This window comes from Aspergillus piperis (assembly GCF_003184755.1).
Source record: "Aspergillus piperis CBS 112811 unplaced genomic scaffold BO85scaffold_11, whole genome shotgun sequence".
NCBI lineage: Eukaryota > Fungi > Ascomycota > Eurotiomycetes > Eurotiales > Aspergillaceae > Aspergillus > Aspergillus piperis.
This window is the reverse complement of record NW_020291601.1, coordinates 241,644-267,052: the sequence shown is the minus strand read 5'-3', so window position 1 is coordinate 267,052 and position 25,409 is coordinate 241,644. Positions and strand designations below refer to the sequence as shown.

At 50.1% G+C, this 25,409-nt stretch overlaps 5 protein-coding genes across 5 annotated transcripts; 1 reads left to right on the top strand and 4 right to left on the bottom strand.

Moving 5' to 3' along the window:
* Positions 1-2,136: 2,136 nt before the first annotated feature.
* On the top strand, positions 2,137-3,761 carry BO85DRAFT_460068 (putative MFS transporter; the record flags this gene model as incomplete). Its single annotated transcript, XM_025661694.1, has 3 exons — positions 2,137-2,341; positions 2,391-2,453; positions 2,503-3,761. The coding sequence occupies 3 exons, from the start codon at positions 2,137-2,139 to the stop codon at positions 3,759-3,761; spliced, it is 1,527 nt and encodes a 508-aa protein (XP_025514613.1).
* A 506-nt stretch (positions 3,762-4,267) lies between these two features.
* On the bottom strand, positions 4,268-5,074 carry BO85DRAFT_488865 (V-type proton ATPase proteolipid subunit; the record flags this gene model as incomplete). The annotated part of the gene is made up of 6 exons (XM_025663565.1): positions 4,268-4,341; positions 4,405-4,508; positions 4,575-4,731; positions 4,791-4,920; positions 4,977-4,989; positions 5,058-5,074. The coding sequence occupies 6 exons, from the start codon at positions 5,072-5,074 to the stop codon at positions 4,268-4,270; spliced, it is 495 nt and encodes a 164-aa protein (XP_025514612.1).
* Positions 5,075-6,685: 1,611 nt separating this feature from the next.
* BO85DRAFT_496590 (cytochrome P450) lies at positions 6,686-8,517 on the bottom strand (the record flags this gene model as incomplete). Its single annotated transcript, XM_025663961.1, has 4 exons — positions 6,686-7,756; positions 7,823-8,155; positions 8,225-8,371; positions 8,439-8,517. The coding sequence occupies 4 exons, from the start codon at positions 8,515-8,517 to the stop codon at positions 6,738-6,740; spliced, it is 1,578 nt and encodes a 525-aa protein (XP_025514611.1). The 3' UTR covers positions 6,686-6,737.
* A 1,579-nt stretch (positions 8,518-10,096) lies between these two features.
* Positions 10,097-16,711, bottom strand: BO85DRAFT_398904 (fatty acid synthase subunit beta; the record flags this gene model as incomplete). Its single annotated transcript, XM_025657076.1, has 5 exons — positions 10,097-10,262; positions 10,322-10,723; positions 10,811-11,421; positions 11,488-16,495; positions 16,643-16,711. 5 exons carry the CDS (start codon positions 16,709-16,711, stop codon positions 10,248-10,250), a joined length of 6,105 nt encoding a protein of 2,034 aa, XP_025514610.1. The 3' UTR covers positions 10,097-10,247.
* A 2,403-nt stretch (positions 16,712-19,114) lies between these two features.
* On the bottom strand, positions 19,115-24,145 carry BO85DRAFT_422530 (fatty acid synthase subunit alpha; the record flags this gene model as incomplete). Its single annotated transcript, XM_025657967.1, has 3 exons — positions 19,115-23,484; positions 23,540-24,024; positions 24,096-24,145. The coding sequence occupies 3 exons, from the start codon at positions 24,143-24,145 to the stop codon at positions 19,178-19,180; spliced, it is 4,842 nt and encodes a 1,613-aa protein (XP_025514609.1). The 3' UTR covers positions 19,115-19,177.
* Positions 24,146-25,409: the final 1,264 nt, after the last annotated feature.

Sequence of the window (25,409 nt, the reverse complement as noted above, 5' to 3'; positions counted from 1 at the left end):
ACTCGATTTGAGTGTTATTTGACGGTAGCGATGGAGGAAGAGGCTGAGGAGATACGAAGGAGTACATTTTGGCAATGCGAAGAGAGTGGCCTAAAAGAGGACGCTGCTAAGCTGATCTATCTCAACACACAATGCAGTCTCCTCTGATGCTGTCCAAAGGTCGATTTGTCAGTCCCAATCCGGAGCAATAACACGGTCTATAGTACCAGGGCAAAAGTCTCCGGGTAAGTCTCCGTTGCTCCGTTCCCCGACTGTCTTACATAAACCGCCACAAAAATGTCGCCTCTGGTATATTCCCAGTCACTGCAATGGTTCGAGGCCCCTTATCAGCCCAAGCAATGACAGGATAGCTTTTCGATAATAGCGTCAATAATGTAACTACCTCGCAACTTGGATTTGGGTAACCGAAACGCCACTTTAGGGTCACTATGTCTGATGATAGTGGCCAACAAGAACAGTGTTGGCCGTGCGCCTTGCCAAATCAATCAACAAAGCGCTGGCCATTGTCTGTCATTGTTGTCCGATGACTGTCTGTGACCTTCTGTGGGATGCTTACTACAAGACCTGCAGGAATAAGAATCAGCGCAGCAACCGCTCATCCCGTCATATATATTATCCACAACGCCGATATTGAGATAGAGCGACTGATGATCGCTTGTCGGGACGAAGGCTTTGTCCTTTGCAATCGGTTCCAGGAAGACACCCTCGCTAGGTGTCGAGCGCTATGCGCCTCGCGTCTAGTCCAAACCAAAATAATGCAAATTTCAGCAAGCAAGGGATGCGCAAACGAAGCAACGCCCACGATCGCAAGACCAGGTGGTATAAGTTAAAGAAAGGTCAGTCCGTGTATTCACCTCGGACGACTGGCCGGAGATAGCTCCATTGGCCTCGATCTCATTATTGACGATCTGCAGATGAAGGAGCACAGTTCTGCACATCACCAAATTTGGAGCACCTGCTCAAGGAAATGTCAGAGCTAGAAGGGCAGCCACGCATCGCCAGTTGCTGCCCCCTTGCTTGGTCGCGACTGGAGATTGAAGCGACCGAGAAAAAAGTTTCTGATTATGGTCACGATTTGATCAAACCTCTGGACAAGGACCGATGCTAAGACTCTTTCAAATCGCCTAGCAAGAGGTGGGCTTCCTTGAGCTGCCATATTGTCCGTATTATCTGATGCTTTAACCGCAGTATGACTGCCTTCCGGATATCGGTTCATGAGAAAGGTATGTTGACTTGATATATACTGGAGGACAGCACACTGACTGTACGGTCCTTATTCGTGCCATATGAATGGCTTTCTGCGACCAATTGTGGTCATCGCAATACACTAAGAGACATCCCCACGAAGGCTACCTCTGAGGTTGCAAATGTCCGGGAAGGACTATTTTAAGAGAAAGGAGTAGAGACTAGACTGTGGATGATGATCAGTCGCTGGGTGTCAACAGACAACGTGGAAATGTTCCGTGTTATTGACTTTGAGTGCTCCGTACCAGGCCAGCGCACTGACAGCATGGAGAGTCACCGTGCGTCTCGGGAAGTGTCTGCACCTCGGCAAATGTTGAAGGGGTGCATCTCGTATCCAAGGGACGATAGAGTCGATCCGCGTCATGGCGAAGCTTGAATGCGGGGAAGTTCACATGAGGGTCAATGTAACCCCAGTGAAGAAGCAAACTCAATCTGTCCCTCATCCTCAAACCCCCTTCATGACCCTGCAAGTTGATGGTTATAATCGTTAATCAGACTGCTTACATAGGTGTATCTTGCAGGGCGAGCGGTGACACGCAGCCAAGACCCTTAATCTGACTTATCTCGAGCACTGACAGGGGTGCTGATAACTAACATCGCAGCCGATATCGCCCAACGCTATCTCTCCGGCTGATAAGGGCCACCGCGATGCAACCTTGCCGCATCCGTCGTCGTCGCATCGCCAGATCTGCGGAGAAGCCGTGGGGGGTTCCAGTTATCCTCCTCACGGCCGGCTGATAAGCCTGTTCCTGTCCGTTCTTGTTTATGCATAAAGCAGACCGTCTTTCTCCCTTCCCTCCTTGCATCGTCACCTCTTGAAAACAACCCTTCCTCCAACACCCCCTTCCCTATCCTCTCAGCTCTGACATACTTCCGCCGTTGGGAGGAACCATGATCGCCCAAGCCTCGGATCCGCCGCCGAAAGTCCAAAAGTCGGTTACACGCGACTCCATCACCGACGATGCTTCACACATCGATCGCTACGGCTCTGTCCCGGGGGTCGTCGAAGATGTCGTCCAGGTCATCGACCACAAGGCCGAACGGGCTCTCTGTCGCCGCTTCGATTTCCGTATACTTCCCGTGCTCGCATTGATGTGTACGTACATCCATCTAGATATTATTTTCTCACCTGCTCATAACTCTAGACCTCTTCAATGCCCTGGATAAAGGCAACCTCAGTAACGCCGAAACCGCCGGCATGAGCGATGGTGAGCCAGCCCTCGCTCCTTCTATATCTACCGTCGCTAACATTACCAGATCTTAACTTCAAACCCGGCCAATATAACCTACTCCTATCCATCTTCTACGTCCCATATGTTGTGTTCGCGCCCCCATTTGCCATGCTCGGCAAGCGCTGGAGTCCCGCACGCGTATTGCCCGTGCTCATGTTCTCTTTTGGCTCATTCACACTGCTCTCGTCCGCGACCAAGAACTTCGGTGGCATGTTCGCTCTACGCTGGTTCCTCGGCATGTCTGAAGCGGCCTTCTTCCCGCTAGTCATTTACTACCTCACGACCTTCTACCGGCGTGGCGAGCTCGCCCGTCGCCTCGCCATTTTCTACGCAGCCAGCAACATTGCCAACGCCTTCTCCGGCCTACTCGCCTTCGGCGTCTTTCAAATCAAAAACTCCTCTCTCCCAGACTGGCGTTACCTCTTCATTCTCGAAGGCGGTGTCACCGTTCTCTTCTCCTGCTTCGCCTTCTGGTACCTTCCTCGCTCCGCCTCCACAGCCTCCTTCCTCAGCGAAGACGAGAGGCTTCTCGCCCATCACCGCATTCAAGTGGACAGTTCTGCCATCGTCGACGAACCCTTCCACCTCCGCTCCGCTCTCGGCATTTTCAAACACCCCTCCACCTACGCCTTCCTCGCCATCGAAATCTGTCTCGGTGTGCCCCTGCAGGGCGTCTCCCTTTTCATGCCCCAGATCATTCAACGCCTGGGTTTTTCCACCGTCAAAACCAACCTCTACACCGTGGCCCCTAATGTCACCGGAGCCGCCATGCTCATCGTCCTCGCCTTTGCATCAGATGCCGTCCGCCTCCGCGCTCCTTTCATCGTCTTAGGCTTCCTCCTCACTTTCACAGGCTTCATGATCTACGCCGCTATCGACGACGTCGATCGCCAGATCCACCTAGCGTATTTTGCCACCTTCATGATGACCTGGGGTACCTCTGCGCCGTCGGTGCTGCTCTCCACATGGTATAACAACAACATTGCAGATGAGAACAAGCGTGTGCTGTTGACGAGTATTGGTGTGCCGTTGGCGAACCTAATGGGCTTGGTGTCGAGTAATGTCTTCCGGGAGAAAGATAAGCCCAAGTATCTGCCTGCCCTCGTCACAGTGGGTGCATTCGGTGGAACTGGTGCTATTCTGGCGGCGCTGTTGGGGGTATATATGCTTGTGGATAATCACCGGAGGGATCGTAAGGAGGGTGTCAGGATGCGGGCGCAGGATGTCCCGACTGAAAGGTTGCGCGATGGACCGGGCGCTGTCGGGTTCCGATGGTTCTTATAATATATTTCTACGATGTTTACGAGGAATGAAACAATAAATGGGTACTTTTATTAGTGTTGAGAAGGAGTCCTGTAAATTAGTAAGTAGTAGAGCTCGTGCCCGCTCATTCTTGTGAACCAGATGCGACCATCTCCCAGAAGATGGCCTAGGGGGCCGGTGCTAGGTGCCTTCCATGCCCGGGGACTATAAATACTTTCTGAGGAAGGATGCTAACGTTTTCCCAAATTTCTCAATGGCATACCGAGGTCAAACTCGCAAGCTAATCAGACATTTACCAATGTCCTTGAATCTATGATGCATGTTAGGCTCATGAGAGAGCCCGGAGGTGCTGATAGTGCCTGCCTCCTGATGAAGAGCACGCAGGGTATACACGGATACTGGGTCACGACTAAGAGAGTGACCGACTCGTTTCCAGTGATTTCACCACTGATGAAACGGTGAAGTACTGGAATACACGCACAACCTTGTACCCACAGTTCCAGCGTGCCACACTGAATCTTAAAGAATCAGCTACTGCACTTGAAGTCGACAACGCCTGCCCTGGAATTCATCAACAGCGCGACAATCAAGCCGTACAGCCCTACCATCCCGCCGCATTAGCTGCCATCCGTTCTTCAGAGAAACACATGTCTGAGCAACATACCCAAGACCTCAGCAAAGATCAGAATAAGGATCATGCCCACGTAAAGTCTCGACTGCTGCGCGGTCCCTCTCACCCCCGCATCACCGACAATCCCAATTGCAAACCTGCAATTAATCAGCCCATATCCAACGACGGATATCCATAGAAGTTCTCATATAAAGCCTACTTACCCAGCAGCCAGTCCGCAAAGCCCAACCGCCAGTCCGGCGCCCAGCTGAAGCAGACTAGTGTACAGAGCCATCTCTTGCGCGAGGTTGTTGGCAATCAGCACCGAAACAACGAGGCCGTATATGCCTAGGATGCCGGCCATAACGATGGGTACGATATCTTTGACCGATCAGCTCATGGAACACTACAGGCAGGGTAGTATAGATGTGGACTAATACTTTTGACGATCAAGTCCGGCCGCAAGACACCCGATGAACAAACGCCCACCCCGGCCTTTGCGGTTCCGTAGGCTGCTCCGATGCTCGTGAATACGATGGCGCTTGTACAGCCGAGGACTCCGAAGAGAGGCTTTGAAGGTTAGAAACTGTCTTTGTTTGCTTTGACTAAAGTTGGAAAGTACTCACCCCATAGCTGGGACTGAAAATTGGCTCTGTTAGTTACTCTCTCACGCAACTGACACACCAGATATATTTGGGGAACCTAACCAGAACTCCGATAGCATCGCTTTTTCTTTTACTGTATTTGTCCTGGGTGCCAGGGGGGTATAGATGTAGGAATAGTCTGAGGCTACGGAATTCATTAACCAGTGGAGGCTAGGCAGCTTTATACCCTTCAACTTCAAGCTAAGACGAACTTATGTCATAAGACCCTTTTCCCGCAACCATTGGGCCAAAACACCGTTGACATCAAAGGTCAGCCCCTCGGCCAATGGAGCTAGTCGTCTATTCCCTATAGGCATGGTTCGTTGGGCGCTTGGGGCTCCCGGAAGGAGATTAAATCACCTATATAAGCAGCTCTGATAGGTGAAGTAATCGCTTTTCCTTCCTATCCCAGTCCTATCCCAAAGGGCTGTATACAACTGGTATGAGGGCGCAGGCAACCATGATCCTGATCGAGCGGATGTTCCCGGTCGAGGTGGGGGATGTCTCACTTGGGTTGACCAGTGACCGCTCAGAAAAGCTGGTACTTTCGTACTTTAGCCTAGTCATGGAACGAACGGTCTTCGGAGCCCAGCAAACCAAGTTTGGGGGGGAAGATCGTGGCTCTGCACTAGGGAAGCCTTACGGCTGAGATGGTTTGTCCACCTGGTCAATGCTGCTCTTCCTGGGATACGATATGGACCGGCTGTCTGAGACAGCCGGGCGCGGAAATACTAGAATGTTGGCACATATCGCTCAAAAGCAGAATATGTAGACCATCTACCTAGAAAGTCACGAAGCTCTTTCAATGTTTGGTTATTCTCAACTTCCATCTACTTACCCCTACAGTTCAAGTAAGCTGGCTGGTCAGATTCTCTCGGGTCCCACTTTACCTGGTCGGAACGAGAATAGACTTTTCAGGCGTTGTTCGATGAGGACAGATCCCGCGTGCACAGGCCTATATCTAAATGCCTAGTGACTACTGAGAGTGACACCCTGGCTATACTGCTGGAATACCCTGGATGGGGCTAGAGGACTGGGCTGGTCTGTCAGGGTATATTTATTGTTGCCTAGCCTACTAATCGTGGCCTGGCCATTTTATATTTACTCGTGTATATTTCTGCTGTTCTATCACTCCATCTTCCCGTCTCCTAAAGGGAACATTGCATCGTGTTGATAATGTGATATAAGGTAGGTGCTATAGCTGTACCGTCCACCAGCCACATGCTAACATAAGCTTGCTTCATGGTTGGGTTTGCGAATGCTATTAGGGAATGGTGTTCTCGTCAATTGTCTCCCTGCTCAATATTCCGAATGGGCTAAGCAAAATCAATTACTCCCCCAACAAGGCTTATGCTGGACGGGATCAACCATTAGGATACTTGCTTCGGGCTTTTATGTTTGTCGCTATGATATACTTCTCATCTGCCGTAGCAAGCTGGGCCTATCTGATGATTTCATTGACTCTTGCAATCATAACGTACTCTACTAGCGCCCTGTCATTTGACTTCTGTAGACAATACGGAGTCCGTCCGGCGATAACGGCCCTTGAACAAGTCTCTCTTATACTTCACACACTGCCTGGTATTTCATGAATGGTCTGTTCGCATAATACACAAGAAAAGGAGTAGATACAATCAATGAAACGACTTCTCTAATGATAAAAATAATGAATGTACCAAGAACGCCAAACCCCCAACCAGAAATATAATACCCAATATCCGGTGAACCAATGCACATTCACCCTTAACTTCGTGGACAAAACTCCAAATACGGCCCCTCCTTCGCAGCAGTCAAATGGTCATAGAGCTGATACTCATCAGTACGGTGCCGGCCAAACTCCGCACCCACCTTACCCTCACCAATCTTCCCCAGATCCCCTCCTGGAAGCCGGATATCAAACTCCCAAAGCACCCTCGCCAACACAAGATGAAGTTCCACATAAGCGAGGCTCTTTCCAATGCAACTGCGGGGCCCGATTGAGAAAGGATTGAACGCTGATCGTGCGCGTCCAACATCCCCTTGTACCGAACGACACTCATCCGCGATCCACCGCTCGGGCTGGAAGCAGAACGGCTCAGGATAATAAGCCGGATTATGATGGATGCTGTAGATGCAAGTTCCCACATCCACACCAGGGGGGATATACTGTCCGTCCACGGTAGCTCCTGCTTCCTCGGCCTCGCGCCACAGCGATCCAGCCGCTGATGGGGACATGCGCATGCTCTCGTCAATGCAGGCACGCAGGAACACGCATTGATTCATTTGCTGACCCATGCGGATCTCGTCGGGGGACGTGAAGATAGTGCGAACTTCATTCGCGGCGCGCTGATAGGCTGCGCTGTTGTGCGATAGGTAGAAGAAGCAGGCCGCCATCGCGGTAGAGGAGGTGTCGGTTCCCGCGACAATCAGCGTTGCGCTCTCGCCGCCTAGTTCTCGGTTGCGTAGGGGAAGACCGGTCTCCGGGTCTTTGGCTTTTGCGAGGAGTGCGAAGACACCCTTGCCTGTCTTGGAGGCTGCTTCGATGCCTTGGGTGAGCATCACCTCGACGAAGCTGATGAACATGTTCCTGGCCTTGATGGCTTCGGGGAAGAGGTATTTGTCCAGACGAAAAATGCTGAGCACGGGCGATTGAGCCAGGGTTCCGACTCGAACGTTGGACTTCTCGATCACTTCCGGGACGAAGCGGAAGGTGGAGTCACGCAGGGTTGACCAGGGGCAATCGAAGATGATGTTGCTCATGACGTCGAAGGCGAGGTAGTCGGCTGGAAAAACATGGCTCTGTGTTAGTTTCATGGGATATCCGGGGTATCTCAGTGGGAAGCACATACTCATTCGGCCCATATTCTTGGGCGTAGACCAGGTCTCTGCTGGCACCGGCTTACCTCCGTCTCCTGCCTTCAGCTGGTTGCAAAGGTGCTTTATTTGTTCCAAGATGACAACCTCGTGGTTTTTGAGTGCAGAGTCTGAAAAGCCCTGGCTGATGACTCTTCGCTTCTTGCCATGCTTCTTCTTGTCAATCACGGTCAATGTGTTCGGGGCCCGATGCACCATAGCAGCATAGCGTTGAGCCTTTTTGAAGTTTTTCCCGTGGCTGTAAATGTCGTGGAGTCCATCGGCAGTGTTGACAAGGAGGCTATTAGGTCCATATCGGACAAAGTCACCTAAGATCAGAGAGAACCCGACGTTAGTACTTCAAAATTCGAATGCCATAGATAGTCGGAGATACTCACCGTACTTCTCGTGGCATCTCCACATGTCAAGATGCAGGTCCCCGCGCCATGCATGATAACCGGCATACAAAGTGGTAATCTTTGCCAACCAGGGACCGGGATACTTGGCTAAGGGGTGAAAGAAAAGTCGAGAAATGCAAAGTCCCGCTGCCTGTTAATTCCGAATGTTAGCAATGCTGTTCATATCCATAAGGCTGTGGGGAGACGGGGAGACACACGCTGCAGCTCAAAGCTATGAGACCCAGTAGGAGTCCCTTGAGGGCGAAATTTGATATAATTTGTGAGTCGATCATACTGTCCACGCACCCTTACTTTTCAATGATAGATCTAAAGATTTAGAAGGACTTTGATGGAAGAAGAGACTACACCGGTCCCCTCTCTCTCAACTTATGCTGGCGATTGACGACGCCATGGGCAGCAGGAACAGCTGTAGGATTGAACCGCTGATCGAACACGAGGTCAGATAATCTAAATTCCCAATGCGCAGTTTCATCTTGTCTGAGACATTGGTCGCTGAGCCCTGGTGGTAAGGCTGTCCAGTTTGGGCTCGGAACCAAGCAGTTGGTGTAACACAGCCTTGTAGCAGACACAATGACCTGTTCGAGAAGCATGCAGTATTACCTCAAATGATATCATTGTTATTTACCAAACACAGCCCTACTGGACCCGCGAATAAATTATAACAGCCAGCTAGATGATGGTTGCTTCCTTCCCCACCTGTGCACATGCTGGCAGCGCCACAGTGCACTCTGACTGCTTACTATGCTTACTATAGGAAGCCCAAGACATCTAGAATTAGTTTACTTGCCTACGACCCGAGCAGGACCTCATAGTCAATTTGAGTTTCTAGCTCCATAAGCCAGCAGGATCCCCCACTTATCCACAAAAACGTGGCGAAAGGAGGGGCAATATAAGCTGCATCATAGATGCTGACAGCACTGACACCAGAGCAGGGAACGTAGAGAAAAGTGACAAGTATCACCTATTTCAGCCCACAAGGAAACGAGGATAACGTGGAAAGCAATTGGCTTTCTGATTTACACGATGGAAACAGCGCACATTGGCACATTTCAGGCCTCACTGCGTTCATTTCCCAGGCTGCATCTATGGCGCTATGGTGCTTGCTTAGCTCCCGAAGACATCCGGTAGATCAGTTGAAACATTTATTTTTGTCTATGCTACATTAGCAGGAACAGGATCACCACGTGGCAGTGTAGTTCCATTAGTTTGTTTCGGTTCGGTGTGCCACTTGTTTGAGGATGTGGGTTTGCTCTTCTGAAATGGGTGTTCGTCACTGATCTAAGCCAGCAGATGTGCACTGCGGGTCCTGTCTTAGGTTAGACACACCGTCATTGATATATTAGTTTGATCATTGCCTATATAGGACGCGTTGGTGATATAGTAATAAATAGTAATAACCATGATGATGCTTGTGAGCATGGTCAATGCAGGGCTTCAGCCATGCATTTGTAAGCCATGTCTCCAAAAGGAAGGCGAGTTGGATCTACAGTCGTCGCATCCGATCTCCACCACATCTACCACCCTGTATGGGTGACCTTAGTTTTCGAAAAGACGCAAAGAATCATCCTGCATGACCGTTATCCCTGCCCCTTGTATGCCTGGCCGCAAGATACGAGCAGGGTCAAACACTTCGGATTGTCTTGAGGATTCCAGTAGTAGGTAGGGAATAGTGGATTTTGTTTGTATCATTATTATCTCGCAAGATACTGTTGTAGTGGGAACTGTATACATGTTGGAGACATTGAGAGACTGCCCTTCAGGTAATTGATGAAGTCTCATCCGTGCTAGCGATATTCTATTGTTCTACAATCAAGGTTAGATATCTATTCATACTCAACAAGAATAACAATTATCATGAAACAACATTCTATAAACCCTAGTGCTCTATCAAAGTAACATGTAGATATATCGCCGAAATGACACCAACACCCCAACGCCTTAACAGAAAATCAGTTCATTGTCGTCATTTTAAGTAGTTACACCAGCATCTCCGTATCTCTCCTCATAATAGTGGCCACTGAGAATGTCATTAGTTAGATGTAAACGATAGGAAGAAGGACTTCGTTCCAAACTCACCTTTTGAAGCACATCCCCCAAGACTGGACTCTTAGTCAACTGCATGATACCCTGGATATACTCCCTGGAAAGCTCAAATGGCTTGGCGACCAGATTAGGGATGTACCTTCCAATCAGTCTATCCGGATTTACCATCGCTTCAGATATATGCTTGTGAAGCAGGTAGCGGAAGGAGTCCACTCCAGGACGGAGCAGACTACTGTGGAAAGGCACGTTGACATTGAGCGGTATTGTTGCTCGCCCGCGTTGCAAAACTATCCGCTTCTTTGTTGCTGTGGCTGTGGCCTCCAGTCGTGCGAGGGTACTCTGGATGAAGGTCTGCACCTCCTCAACACTAGCGAGACTCAAGACACCAGATGCGATAGCATCCAGCAACTCTGAGAGGGTGGCTAGTGCACGAAGCTGTAGATATTATTGCACAGGTTAGTGGTTATTCGATTTGTGGAACCCAGAGACCAAGGCCCAGAAAGGTGGTAGGGGAAAACTCACATCTCCTGCGCAGACGTATTGCATATTCGCAACATTGTAATTGACAATCTCCAGCAGTCCTCCTGGACCTCTGCTGCGCGCAATCTCCGCGACACACCAGTGTAGGTCCTTCTCGCTGAACCTTGGCGAGACACGCATCGGGTTGGCGGCACACATGGAGTAGTCGGTAACACCCTCAGCGTCTCGTTTGACTGCATTCTGCATCGTCAGGCCCCGGTAGAAGACAAGGGCCGACACTTCCTCGATAGAAAATATCCTGCCCATTGCAGCCAGTGCCACATACTCGCCCAGCGAATGACCGGCGAATAGACTGTCTTCTTTCACGACCCCCTTGGCCCGCATGTCTTCGAACCGTGCCATCTCCATCAAGGCCAGAGCAGGCTGTGTGAACTGCGTCTGATGCAGGAGGCCATTGGTGGAGCGGAACGTGTACGACCGAGAGGATGAGGTGATATCAGGGAAGACACGCTTGGAAATCACTGTCCCGTCATCTCCGACAGTGTCGAACTTGAGAGAGGTGTAGTTCGCGCGAACAGCACGGCCCTTGACACCACCGAAATACACGGTCAGGGTCTTCGGGTTATCCCGTACAATTTGGGATATGGAAAATCCTAGAAGATAACTCATTAGTCCCAATTTCTAGCACCCGCATGAGATTAGAGGGACGTCAGCCTCACCGTATGTTTTACTGAAATACTCGTCTGCGGTTTGCCACACCATCCGAGCACTCGCACTCTGCTTCTCAAGCTCCATGCCCATTCCCGGCTGCTGGCTGCCTTGGCCGGTGAAAACATATGCCACTGGAGGCTGCTCGACTGTGGCTTGAGCAGAAAGAACCTTGACACCCGAAGACATATTGTGGACCTGGATGGAGAGCAAGAGGTTGCCACGCGACAAGCCTACCTGATCGACCTTGATGCCGAGCTTATCTCCCGGTGAAACCTTGCCGTCGAAACTGCAGGACCAGGAGCGCATTCGCGAGGGATCGCTTTGGGCGACATGCGCTTCCACCAGCCCTCGAACATATCCACTAGTGAACATTCCATGAGTTACTCGATTCTCGTGTCCTGCGTAGCTTGCAAACAACTCTGAGAGATGAATAGGATTGCAGTCGCCCGAAGCTTGCCCGTATTTGGCTGCATAGTCCGGAATGGTAAATTCAAGGTCATCAAGCATAGTTTGCGGCTGCGGGAGTGCCTGAGAATCGTTGTCGAGTTGACTACCGTGTCTGCGCAGATAGTCCGTCACGGGGTTCTTGACGTAGTTGTCACCAGAGAGGTTAATAGTTCCTAGAACTTGAGAATCCCCGGTCACCGACCGATAAATGACCTGTCCCTCTACGGAGATATCTGCGTATTTTTCCGAGTCAAGAAACGAATAGCGGCTCCGAACCTCAACCTCGATGTCCTTGTGGAGATAGTCCAGCAGATCGACACCTGGATTCAGGGTGAGCCAAGCCCGTGACTTCAACAAAGCGATATCCCTTTGCGAATAAATATTGAGGCTAAACCTCTCTTCTTCCACGGCAAACGTGTTTTCGTAGTCCTGGTATTCGCCCAGCAGGATGAAGGTGCTCTTGATTCGGATTGCAGGCTTGTTATTCCGGCACAGAGTTCCCTCTGCGTCAACGACCTTCCCTGTTCCTTGCTTGATTTTGATAGAAGTCAGTCGGCCTTCTGAAGATAGACAGTCTCCTTCTCTCAGTGGTTCAGTCCCATCACAGTATTCAAAAGAGTTCTTAAGGTGCAAAAGCCGCAGAAAATCTCCAGACATAAGCGGATGAAAGAGGCAACTCATGAGCGGTCTCCATCCAACCGCTATAGCCAGATCCAGAGGTGCATACAAGGGCATTTGCGAAGTCTCCGACGTGTACTTGGAGTTGTGATTGCAAATACTCTGGGCGAACTGTCGGATTTTCTCTCGTGTCAAAACCACTGCCTCGCCGCGAAAGATATGATCCAAGGGAGACAGCAACGTCGTCAAAGATGGAGTTTTTCCGACCCATATATGCTGATAGTATTGTTGGATCCGTGAATTCCGGTTGGTTCTTACTTCAGTAATGCTGGGAGCGCCAAGTTGTGGCTTGTACTGAAACCGTAACTCCAAGGGCTCGGATGCGGCATCCCTCAGAGTCATCAAAATATCGCTGGTGGGCTCGGAAGAAGCTCTTCGTAGAGCGGCACTTGCGATCAAATGTGGCTGTACTTTTCCTCCTGTCGTTCTTTGATACTCTACCTCCCTGATGAAGATCTCCGGCATACTCGTCGATTGGGGATTCCGCACTTTGACGACTCGTCCTCTGCCCGTTGCGGCAAACAGTCGACGAAGGGGGTTGTTGATCCGCTTCCCATTTTGAACAATCATCGGCTCTGTGAAAATGGCACGGCACCAAGGGGCGAGGGTTGATTGAGCGAGGGCTTTCAGCCACTGTTCACACGAAGGCTGGCGATCTATATCCATGGCTCGATAGGTGACGGCGTTCACCCCTTGCTCAAGAACGAAACCATCGCAAACCAGGGGAAGGGAGTCGAGATCCTCTGTTTTCCTCGCAAGTGGAACCTTAGAAAGGTCACCAGTGTATCGCTCTTTCAGGATCGGCTCTATGTAATAGTTATGAAGGCTTTCAAGTATACCGCGGACTGGCTCATTAGGTGTGCAGGTATACTGCGCGGCCACGGGTCCATGAAGAATACAAATGCGCCCAACATCCTGTCCGAAAACAGCTTCGAGGCGCTCTGATTGCCAAAGAGAATCCTTCTTGAACCAGTACTCCATATCCTCGTCCAAGGCCACAATGTAGGGCACAGGCTTTTGTCCGCGGCGACGAGAAAGTAAAACCACGTAGTCAGCATCGGCTGCAGTGATAACTTCTTTCTGGGCTTGTGGATATTTGGCGAAGAGCTCCTCCTGGAACTTATGAGGATGGTTGAGTTGTGATGGATCTCGGAGAACAGCTCGGGTAATTTTCTCATTCGCTGCTGCGCCGGAACCAAGTCTCTCTTCCATGCGTCGAGTCCAGTCCCAGACCAAGGTTCGGAAAGAAGTGTCAATCCACGCCTGGAGATGTGGCAGATACAGCAACTCCACCATTCGCTGCCAGACCTCCGCATAAGTCATTTCTTGTAGGTCCACCACGGCTCCGGTAACATCCCGGCCGAACCACACCTTCTGAAAATCTTCATTCAACCTGCGGATGTAATAGTCCTTGCGAGCCAGCAGCGCGTCTTTCTGCTTCCCACGAGGGAGGCTGAAGATATCCCGGTCCAATTCTGCCCAGAGCTTCACACCCCGGGTGGCCACCTTGTGGATGGGCTCTCCCATCTCGGAGCGGACGGTCAGGATACCCCCCGTAGGCTTCTTATAGGTGCCTTCCCAGTCCGCGTCCCCAACACCAGGGATGTCGCAAATGGCTTGTTTAACAGCGAGACTGGTGCGCGCTTCCTTCGCGGTCATCACCCTACTCCCCAGCAGAACGGCATCAAATGGCATTCGAGGCCGACCAAACAAGGTTTCTGACCACGTGCCGCTCAAATAAGGGTAGGAACCCTCTCCATCGCCGAAACCGCTGCCTGCCACCAGAATCACGTTGGGGCAGGCCCGAATCTGCGCATACCGGTCGAGGATGGGCTCATGGAAATCCTCGTAGGAATGATGACCTCCGCCGCGACCGCCAGTCCACTGAAGGATGACTGGGAAATCAGGACGAAGACGTGCAATTTCCAGCACTGCGTCGATTGCGCCCTTGGATCCCGGCTTCAGAGAAAGGTGCTCCAACTCCAGCTCGTCAATGTAGCTTTGCACAGTCTCAGGAGAGGGTACCCCGGCCCCGATTGTCAATCCTGTGATCGGAACTCCCGATCGCCGCAACTCCGCTAGCAAGGGGATTTGCCACGCCATGGCGCGTGGGTTCGCGTAGATCACATTGCAGGTAATTCCTCGACCAGGAGTGATTGCTGCAGCAAGAGACTTGAGACCCTCACGCATCTTGCCAGCATCGGGGAAGCCGCCACAGGCTATCTCGGCGTGGTATCCAGCATTGAGTATGGCTGCTACAAAATCGGGCGACGTTGTGGTCGGGGTCATCCCGGCTACCATGACCGGAGGAAGGCCGATGACGCGAGTGAACTTGGTATCGACTAGCATTTGAGGATCGGTGCTGGGTGACCGAATGAGAGATGGGGCGTATTCTGTGAACCAGGTAGGGCTGTATCGGACCGCAGCATACCGGGCATAGAAGTCACCCGCATAGCTCAAATTCGTATTTGTGCCTCGATGAGCGGAGACAATCATAGTTCGCAAGCCTGTGCCCTCGCGATGCTGGCTGACAAGACTGCCGATTCCGGCGTCTCCCCCAGGTCCAAAATCCAAGAGATGAGTGAAACCTGGCAGGACCTTCTGCTGTAACATCTCCCACTCGACCCGGCCAGTGCAGATCATCTGTATTAGCTGGGGAATGATGTTCTCACTGCTCTGGAGATTTTCGGCTGTTTCTGTGTGATAGACAGGGAAGGCTAGGTCAGCTCCACGAAGAGTGAAGGGCGCCAAGTCTTGGAGAAGTAAATCCTCTGTCTTCTGCAAGTATGGGGAGTGGAAGGGAGCGCCAATTGGTAGGAAGCGGGTGCTTATAATTGGAGCGCGTTGGCGGAAAGGAATCCGAGACGAGTTAGTGTTGGCCGATGATGAGCCATTCTTTCCAAGCTGAAGAATCCTTTCTAGTGCCTGCAACGATGATTGCAGCCCGGCGACGACAAACTGTTGTGGTCCGTTAACTAGAGCGAGATGCACAGCCTGCTGTGCGGGGAGTTGTGCATTAATCTGATCAATCTGTCTCTGCAGCGCAGTCTGCGGAATTCCCTTGATGCTGAGCATGTACGAGGGTGATCTCTCTAGGCCGGAACTCGGACACATGGTGCTTGTGGTCTGTTGACAACGGGTCCCGATCCAAAAGAGCACCTCAATGACCTGTCGGGCGGCAGTGTAGAAGCTGTCCCATGTTGTAGCAGCCGCAAGGAAGGCGGCTACGACGACTCCCTGAGAATGACCGCTGGCGCCGTACAAATATTGTCGCATCTCCCCGGGTGTAACACCCAGGTTAATGCATGCAACAGCATATTGCACCAGCTGGCAGACAGCAATGAGCGGCAGACTAACGGCCGGTGTGGTGAGGTAGTCAATAGGGGGCCGAGTATCCGGGGTGGCGAGCCAGGCTTGGACATCAAGACCATGCAGGAAGATCTCCTTGAACTGATCATCCGCAGCCAGGCGGACGAGCGTCTCAGACATCAGACACATGAGAGATGCAAGGTGTTCCTCATAAATGGTATGGGTCTCCACGAGCTCGTCAAAGTAGCTCTCTACTCCTTGGCCGTTGAATAGCGCAAACAGCCTTGCTTGGCCTGTTTGCGCACTCGCAAGGAGCTCACTGGTCCCGGTCGTCCATCGGTAGTTGGCCAGGGCACATGCTTGAAAGTATGTGCGCAGAATTGAGCGATCCACGGCCGGGTCGTCATTCTTAGAAGCCAAAACGGTGTTGATGTTTTCATTCCGAAGCAAACTGGTTTGAACGAAGCTCAGAATCTCGCGGAGGATTGCGACGTCCAGAGACGCACTCGATAATTCATCGTATGTATAGTCCAGAATAAATCGCAAAAAGGAGGAGGACAGCTCGAGAGGACTGGAGAATTCCTGTAATAAGGACGCTATCGAATTGGCGAATTTATCTTTCAGCAGTCGGCATCTCGGTGCCAATTGGCTGGAAATAGGAATTGAGCATTGAACTGCCCCGTGTTCGAGTGAAATCTCGTCCGCAAAAAGTGATTGTGGTTGTCGTACTTCCTCCCATGGTGCCTCAAAGATTGAAGAAGATTCTTCCGAACCTAGCGATGACCACGGGCTCTCCATGATTGTGTTGTGTACAGCGGCGGAATGAAGCTCTGCTCTTACCCACGCCCCGAGCCGCGAAGTCTGCAGTCAGTGTATTATAGCTTAAGGAAGACTTTCCAACATCTACAATCTTACTCCATCAATTACCACAGCCTACCAGGAACACCTACGCCACTCTGGGCATATCCCGTATCCTCTCCACCTTTCGCATATAGAGTGGATACTGCATCGCAGCCATCCACGTGTCGGATCCTCAATCTTAGATCCTGCCGCCAGACACCTTACTCTATCTCTGCTGCGTAATTATTACTATTCAGCTTCTATGCGACTGCGCCTGTTGTGTTGGTCGATGTTCTTGTTTCAGATTCGAAACTAGATGTTCCTGCAGGTACGGGAGGTCTTGGCGGTGGTGAAACTGGGTTGTCAGGTCCCCAGGTCGCCAGGTCGTACGTACTTTTGGTTCTTACCAGTATGGGACCTAGTTATTACTAATACTGACTATCGGAAAAATTAAGCTGTTAAAATACACTGTCTCACCAGGTGGTAAACCTGGCGAGCTTTTGTATTTACAGTATTTTTACTAATTTTTACTAGAAATTCTAATTAGAATTAAAAAATTGATTGAAATTACGACCTGGGGAACTCTAGTTATAAATTATTGTATAAGTATTGGAATTTATTAATTCCATAAATATATTATATTATAATATAAAATTATATTAGTAAAATATAAATTTACTAGTATTTACTAGAAATAATTAGATATAATTAAAAATATTATATTATAATTTAATTATCTAATATATTCAAAATAAAGTTAATAAATATATATATATATATATATATATATAAATAAAATATAAATTTATTAATATCTACTAGAAACAATTAGATATAATTAGAAATTTTATAATATAATATAATATATTTATGGAATTAATAAATTCTGATACTTATACAGTAATTTATAACTAAAACTCCCCAGGTTAGGTTTTTTTTAAATTTAAATTAGAAATTACTAGATTTTTTTAATAAAAATTAATTAAAATTTTGTATAATACAAGATCTCACCAGGTTTACTACCTAGTGAGACAGTGTATTTTAACAGCTTAGTTTTTCCGATAGTCAGTATTAGTAATAACTAGGTCCCATACTGGTAAGAACCAAAAGTACGTACGACCTGGCGACCTGGGGACCTATACACCCGGTGAAACTAACATCATACATATGACAATACGGTGTAACGGTACGACTGTACTTACTCATCTTACAGTATATATTACATACGTAAATTTCAAAAGCTAATGTGGCTGTAGGATGAATTGATTCCCTGCGCTAGTGTGGATATATATAGTAAGTGATCGACACAAAATACTACCTTCTAAATGAAGCTGCAAGGCTGTCTTACCCATACTCTGTGTAGTAAGCCACCGTATAATTTCGGCCCCATAAGAAGGAAGGATTCGTATCCATAGCATAGCACCGTCCTCCACTGCAGTGACAGCAGTATATTGAAGGAAATTGCTTCAGTCCCTAGTCTCAATACTCTACATTTATAGGTTGTTAAGTTGAGTACGTTCGTCTGCAAAGGTGCCACCAGCTGCGGGCAAGGGTCTGCTGGCCTCAGTTCGACCTGCATAGTGATGGTTTGGTGGAAACTCTACGGCTGCTGCCGCTTAACACCCTCGTCAGATGTCAGCACACGGCTTCGACAGGTTCAGAACTAGTGTGGCGGTATTAGACTGGGGCTAGGAAAAAGGTCCTAGTAAGCTTGGAGAATATTCTCGATCATAGTAAGCTTATGCATATGCTCTCTCGCCGAATAAGCTCAAGCATGTGACCATCTAATATTGATGTAGTAATAGTAATAATATCTATTCTCTTATAGTGCTAAACAAACCCGGCATGTGATTGATGAAGAATCGATGAAAGGAGAACAGAAGAAAATAATACAGTCAACATAAGTGGAAAAAATAATAACTGAAAAAAGAATTTATCAAACAAATTAATAAAATAAGGTAAAATCGTTACGCGGTTTATAATTGAGGGATGATATGACAAAAATAGCCAATTGGAATTCCGAAAACATGGTTCATTGTCAGGCTGATACTGAATCAGTTAAGCCACGTGAAGGAGCCCATTCATAGAATAGGTCTTTCTGGGACGGTCCCACTAATTCTTGGATTCCGTCACTGGTATCCCAACTTGAGCGAGAATGGGGGTTGGTGAATGTAGTATCATCTCGTGTGATGAGTGATACGTGGAGTGGGTAGCAGAAGAGGTTCTCTACGTCGATACCTATTGTTAGTCTACATCACGAATTGGGAGGTGAAAAGACAGGGAGTGTTAGGAACAGTAGTGATAAAGTTTAGAGAAAGAGTGAGCTACGAAACTTGCGCGACTAGAGCGACGAGTATGATTCAAAATAAAATAGATCAATTCAGAGAAGCTATCTAAGAACAACAGAAACTTATAGGGATATCATTAACACGTAAATCGGACAGTTGGGTCAAGGTACGTCTTCGTCTCTTCAGACGGGGCAAATGGCGGCGCGGTTTTGGCACGGAAGAGGGAGTTCCCATTCATTCCCTCGTAGAAATACATATCCGCTTTCCTCTTGCGCTTTGTGCAGCGGTCGAGATAAGCATGGTATTCTTCCCGATCTAGAGTGGCAAAGAGATACCGGGGATGGACACAGAGGGCTTGCGCTCCTTTCTGACCAAAACCAAAGGAAGTAACGGAAACGGCCTTGATATCGGGGACACGGATCGGCCGTTGCACGTAGGCGATCAGATCAGCAAACTCCTCGAGCTTCGGATCGATATTATCAGCGTTCCTGTTACCAGGGACCAGTCCCGAGTCGAGCATCTGGAGGGCTCCATTGAGCATCCAGGCGCCCGCGGCGCCCTTGGAGTGACCGGTCAGGGATTTTTGGAAGACGCTGAGGATGAGGTTGCCTTTTCGTCGACCCATCGAGCTCAGTTGCTGGTGAATGACACTGGATTCATTCTTGTCGTTCATCACGGTCGACGTGCCATGGAAGGAAGCCACATCTAGGTCATCGATGGTAAGCCCCCATGTAGCAAGGGCGCCGGCAAGTGGTGCGATATTTGGCTCGTTGCGCCAGAAGTCGTTACCCAGATAAAAGCGAGCGTCCTTTTGATCGCGGGCAAAGTCAGCCGCTATCTGCTGTCGACGCTCATGGACGTAGGCCTCAACATCCACAGTCGAGCTCTGGGCTACAACCGCAGCCACTTCGAAGTCGAGATCCTGCAAGGCTACGTCCCGCGCTTCTGCAATTTGGCGGAGGCGGAAGTCCAACCGCTTCCGGCGATTGCGGATATTCATGAGAGGTGATGGTACCCTTGAGGCGATGTGCTTGGCGTTGGTAAGGACACCCTTTCCAGGGGCTGGCACCGAGCGGCCGGCCTTATCGCTAGATGTGCTGGTAAAAGCAATGATGCCGCGAATTGGTAAGCCCATTTTCACCGCCAGTGCTGCCGTTGTGAGCACCTGGAGTCCGGAACCTTGGGATTCCACAAAGCCGCTGCGAGTGCTCGTGGTCGGTCGGGACATTTCATGAGGAGCTCGACCTTTTGCCAATTCCTCCTCTGCATTGCTTGTCGCTTTCATGTTGGCAAACTCCTGAGAGGTTTCTGTCGTAAAATCATCACAGCCGCCGACCAAGCAGAACTTAGCTTTACCAGTGACAATGGTATCATACCCTAACTCCAGAGACTCAACAGCTGTGGCACATGCCCCGACTGGAGTGCGAAGGGGCCCACTTGCCGAGAGCAGAAGCATATTGACCCAAGCCCCTGTGGTATTGATGAAGGTCTCTTGTAGGATATCTTTCGGGACATCGTGAGCGCTTTGGCGCCCATTGAACATCTTATTTAGGGAAGTGGCACCTCCAAGTCCCGAACCAATACATGTTCCTACCTCAGACACGTGGATGTATTGATATAGCTCATACGGATCAGTGATCCCGGAAGACAATAACGCTTCAACCGTACACACCAGGGTGAACAGCGTAACCCGGTCGACCTGAGACACGATCTCCTCGGGGATACCATAAATACGTGGATCCCAGCCAGTCGGTATGAGTCCAGCCACGGTGCGAGTGGATTGCATTGCACGAGGGATATAGAGTCTGGCACCCTTGCGAAGCTGAACGGTGAAAAGATCTGGTGTTGTGGATTGTTGAACTGCGGCGAACTCTCCATGCTCCGACTTCATCTGCTCTGCGAGCGACTCAGGCATATCGAGAGGCTCCAAGTCCTGTTGCAATGTAATCTCGTGCAAGAAAGGCTTCCTATCTGACTCGATTAGACGGATCCCGGTATGAGTCAAGATTCTTTCCTCGTAGATCGATTTCACATCGATATCGGCGACGGGCTTTTTGGTCGTGGTATCTACCCACCCGGAGTATGGAGCCCCATCGATTGTTCCAGCGAAGTGGCTGATGTATCCCATGAGCCAGGCTAGTTCAATGGCGCCCTCGAGGGAGAACTGGCCATATGCTTCCATCTCCCATCGTGTGCGAGCATTACCCACGGGCCCTAACTCCGAGAAGCCCGTCACCACTACGGTTCGATCCAGGTCCACCATTCCCTGGAGGTCTGAGCCAAGAGTGCGAATATCGCGATCGTAGTCCAGCGGCTTGGGGAAGTCCAAGCGCACATGTGCTCTCTGCTCGAGTCGGTCCGAGCTGGTGTTCGGTTGGGAAGATTGGCCGGTGGTCGAGCATTGCTGCTCTAGTATCGATTCTGCGAGAAGCGCAGCCTGTATTTCGCTTCTTTCCTTGAGCTCCTGACGCAGCGTTTGCAGCTTTTCTCCGAGCCCCTGCACCTCTGCCATTCGGCCCGTTAGGTCTGCGTAAAGAGGTCTCTCCTGACAAAGCTCAGTCATTTCCTGCACACATAGGCAGACCAGAGCATAGGCCATCTCCTCCTGAGAAAAGGTCCGCATGCCAGCCGCCTCAATGCCCTCTGCAATGAGATCATTCTGGTTCATTAGGCCTGTTCCTCTTGTCCAACCGATGACGGCACCGCAGATGGACAGGTAGTCTTGCCAATCCTCTGAGTGCCACCGATTGAACAGCGTCTCTAATCCCAGTTTTGACTCACCGTATAGGCCATCGCCACCGATGGTTCCATGATTGGGAGACAGAGGCAAGATGACATGGGTGGGATTGGTATGACAGTGATACTTTTCCTTGCTGGTTTTGATGGTGCCCAGCAAACGTAGGACGTTTGTGAGCATCAAACGATGGGCAAGCTCGGATTTCGAGTCAATAGAGTCGAGTCGTCGGCCAGCCTCACTAATAGCAGCAAAAGGAATAAAGCAGTCTACGTCCGAGCCAAGACCACTTTGCGAATAGACGTACTCGATCAACGATTCGATGTCCTTAACACTGGCTTGGTTGAATGGGACAACAACGAGCTGAGAGCCCTTGGCACCGTGGTCCATATAGATACTCTGGTATACCTTCGCCACCTCGGGAGTCAGGGAGGAAGTTGTGACAACGACTCTGGCTCCACCCTGTAGGAAGTGTCGGATCATCGCAGCTCCGATTGAACCAATTCCCGCTCCCGTCATCAGCACGGTTTGCCCATTGAAGGATGAACCTCGGTCGTGCACCAGAGTAAGCACATTCTGGAATTTTGCCGTCAATGCGCAACTATAGTACCATGCACCTCCCTGTTGTTCCCTTAGGTGGATATAGGGAAGAGCACCATCCTCAGGTGTTGGCGATGCCAGCTGAGCAAAAGGAGTTCTATCTTCACGTTCCTTTTCGTGATATCGTATCGTTCCGTCTTTCTCAATAGTTGTGCATGGCGCCATCTGTCTGGGGGATCCTTTGAAGGTTGGACCGAATTCCAGCACATGCTTGCACAGAGCCTTTAGATTAGTGAAGATAGGGCGCGGAACTGCGGAGTTCCCAAGCTTTGCCAACACCTCATTGATAACATGGAGTAGTGTCTCATCCGCCGCGTTCGCAATTGCGTAGCACGCTTGCAGGACATTCCCTTGATCGAGGGTGAGTTCATCTCCACGCTGCGCTGAAGTTACCAGCTCGGACAGCTCGAGGAGCCTCTGACGGGCCCAACTCCATGCCGAATCGTACGTGCGGACTTTGCGGGAATCGAATCGTGGCCTGATACCGTTGGTGTAGTCTTCCCCGTACTCCTCCGTCCAGAGATCCAGCTCTGGTTGCAGCCCGGTTTTGATGTCGTTATGGAGAGCGTCTAATGCTTGTCGATCCGCTCCCAGGTCTAGACCGAGCTGGGAGGCATATATGTTAAGGAGCTGTCTTGACACCGCTTTCTGAGCCTCAGACATCGCTTTCAATGCTTCTGGGTCGACCATGATATTGGAAGCCGAGGCTCCGTCCGCAGAGGCGTGAGATGTCGGTAAAGGAATACCGTTCTTCGAAGCATAGCTCTCCACGATGCCGTCAATGTAAGTTTTTGCGTCGGGTTCAGACGAAATCCTCGTCACGGGTGCCTCTGTCGTTGCAAGGAGTAGACAAGAATCCTGCCGCCCTTGTTTAAGACCCCATTGTGTCTTAAGTCGATCTCGCGCCGCAGCGGTGGAGAACCCACTGGGCAGTTTGGAAGTGAAAAGCGAATTAATCATGTTTGTGGACACATTTCCGAGTACACCACTATGGCTTGCCTGGATCGCCTGCCACACCTCGGCCACAGGTGTGTCTTCAACGCGCTCTGGGAGCGAGCCGAATTCTGCATGGAGGTCTCCAACGACCTCATTTTCCAAAGTTGAGCGGCCTTGAGCTCATCAGCATCCGCAAAGAATCAACAGGCTACCCTAGACTTTACATACCGCCAGCAAGAACTTTGATAGACTTGGTCCAGTCAACATCGGACGGCGCCTTCTTGAGCGCTCGTGACACTATCGCAGTCACAATCAACTGTGCCTTTACTCCTTCATCCTCGATTTCTATCGTTGTTGGCTTCGGCGTCGGTGCCGATACCGTCTCTGGTTGCGCTACCGGAGCCACTTCTGTTTTGACAGGAGATGGTTTAGCAGCTGGCTTTGCTGCGTCATTTGTCCTTTCCTTCGGCTTAGATTCAACGACACCGGGGGAGTCTTCAAAATAAACTTCTTGGGTGTTCTTCTCTGAATTCAAGAGTCGTCGCGGTTTAGGCCTGGTGCACTCCTGAGTCTGGTACTTGCTGTCGATAGTTCGCTGAAACATGCCCGCGAGTGTCGGAGTGGGCCCGATTTCGACGATCTTGTCGCACTCCCTGCGAGAGAGGATTACGTCCTGCGTTTCAATCCATTGTACTGGGGAAGCAAATTGGTATCTAGGTCAAATAAAGCCTGCTGTTAGCCAGTGCAATTTGTACCACGCTTTGCATTTCCTGCTTCTACTCACGCCATAAGCTCAATGAGCAGTATGCGAGCCAGCTTGCGCTGGGTATCCATATCGGCAGCCATGGGTGCCTCCTGCGCGCCGACCCAGATGAACGGTTCAAATCAACTCAGAGTAGTGGCATGAAGATCTCAAATCTCTTTTTCAACTCTGACCGATTTAAATGGAGACAGATGGCATGTGACAGGGCTTCACACCCAGTTGATTACGATAGGCCCCCAATCCACTCATGGCTATGCTTAGCTTCATGAAACCCGAATCCTGTCGAGAAAGCGCCCCTTCAACACGAAGTTCAGCCCTAGCCAGTCTGTTCCGAGCACTATCTAGTAAGACCTCCTGTCAGCATGGGAGGCTTGACCATCCCACCTGACTTGTTTGCCATGTGCGGCGCTAGTAGCTAGCTCATCTCAGCTTTCTGCCTCGTGGCCGCAGCCGTTGGCGGCGCGTTTGGACCCATGGTGGAGTACATGCTAGTACCTGCTCTTGCTCGATTCGCAGCGGAAGCTGACGCGAGAAACTAGAGGCTTCCATGGCGCAGTTCATGGCCGATCTTATCAGTAGTAGTTGATGATGCGGGGTCGGGCAACGAACCAATTACACGGAAATACAGTAATTAATACCGTAAGCATGGAGGTGTAACCGAACATGCAAGTATTGTAAGTGAACTAACTATAGAACATGTAATACAGAACCGTCTTCTAAGCCACACAATTATGCCATTCCACACTACCCGCTGACTACCGTAATAGTAACCAAGGATGACTCTATCAGCAACCTTCTATGACAATTTCAATCTGTTTTTGCTTACCTCATAATGCTTCTGAAGGCAGATCCTCTCGCACGGGCGGATGGTCTCCGGTGTGGCAGTAACGCGTCCGCTTCCCGTAAAGTTCCCATTAACCTACCTGCATCGGGAGGACTGCATAGAGTTGACGCCTGACAAGTGAGTTGCCTTTGATCTGCTTCACTGGCACTGTTAGTGCTGCGTTTATATGTGCTTGAAAGGTGTGGAAGGACGCCATTCTATGACTTTCAATGTTTTTGCCTCAGGCACCCACATCACAAAACCCTCAGGACGGACTGTAAAGCTTTAGCACGGACGATGACATACAACTTGCTAGTTCGACTCTCATTGGATAACCCTTAGAATTTGGTACTCTACAGATACTAGTGTCATTGCGTATATAATTCACCAAACAGCTTAATATCCTCATGTCCCATCATGACCTACAGTCATTAGTCGATATATATATTAACCTAACATCAGCCTTCAATTGACGATGAAGAGTCTGGCGCGTTTGTACCCATGATAATATG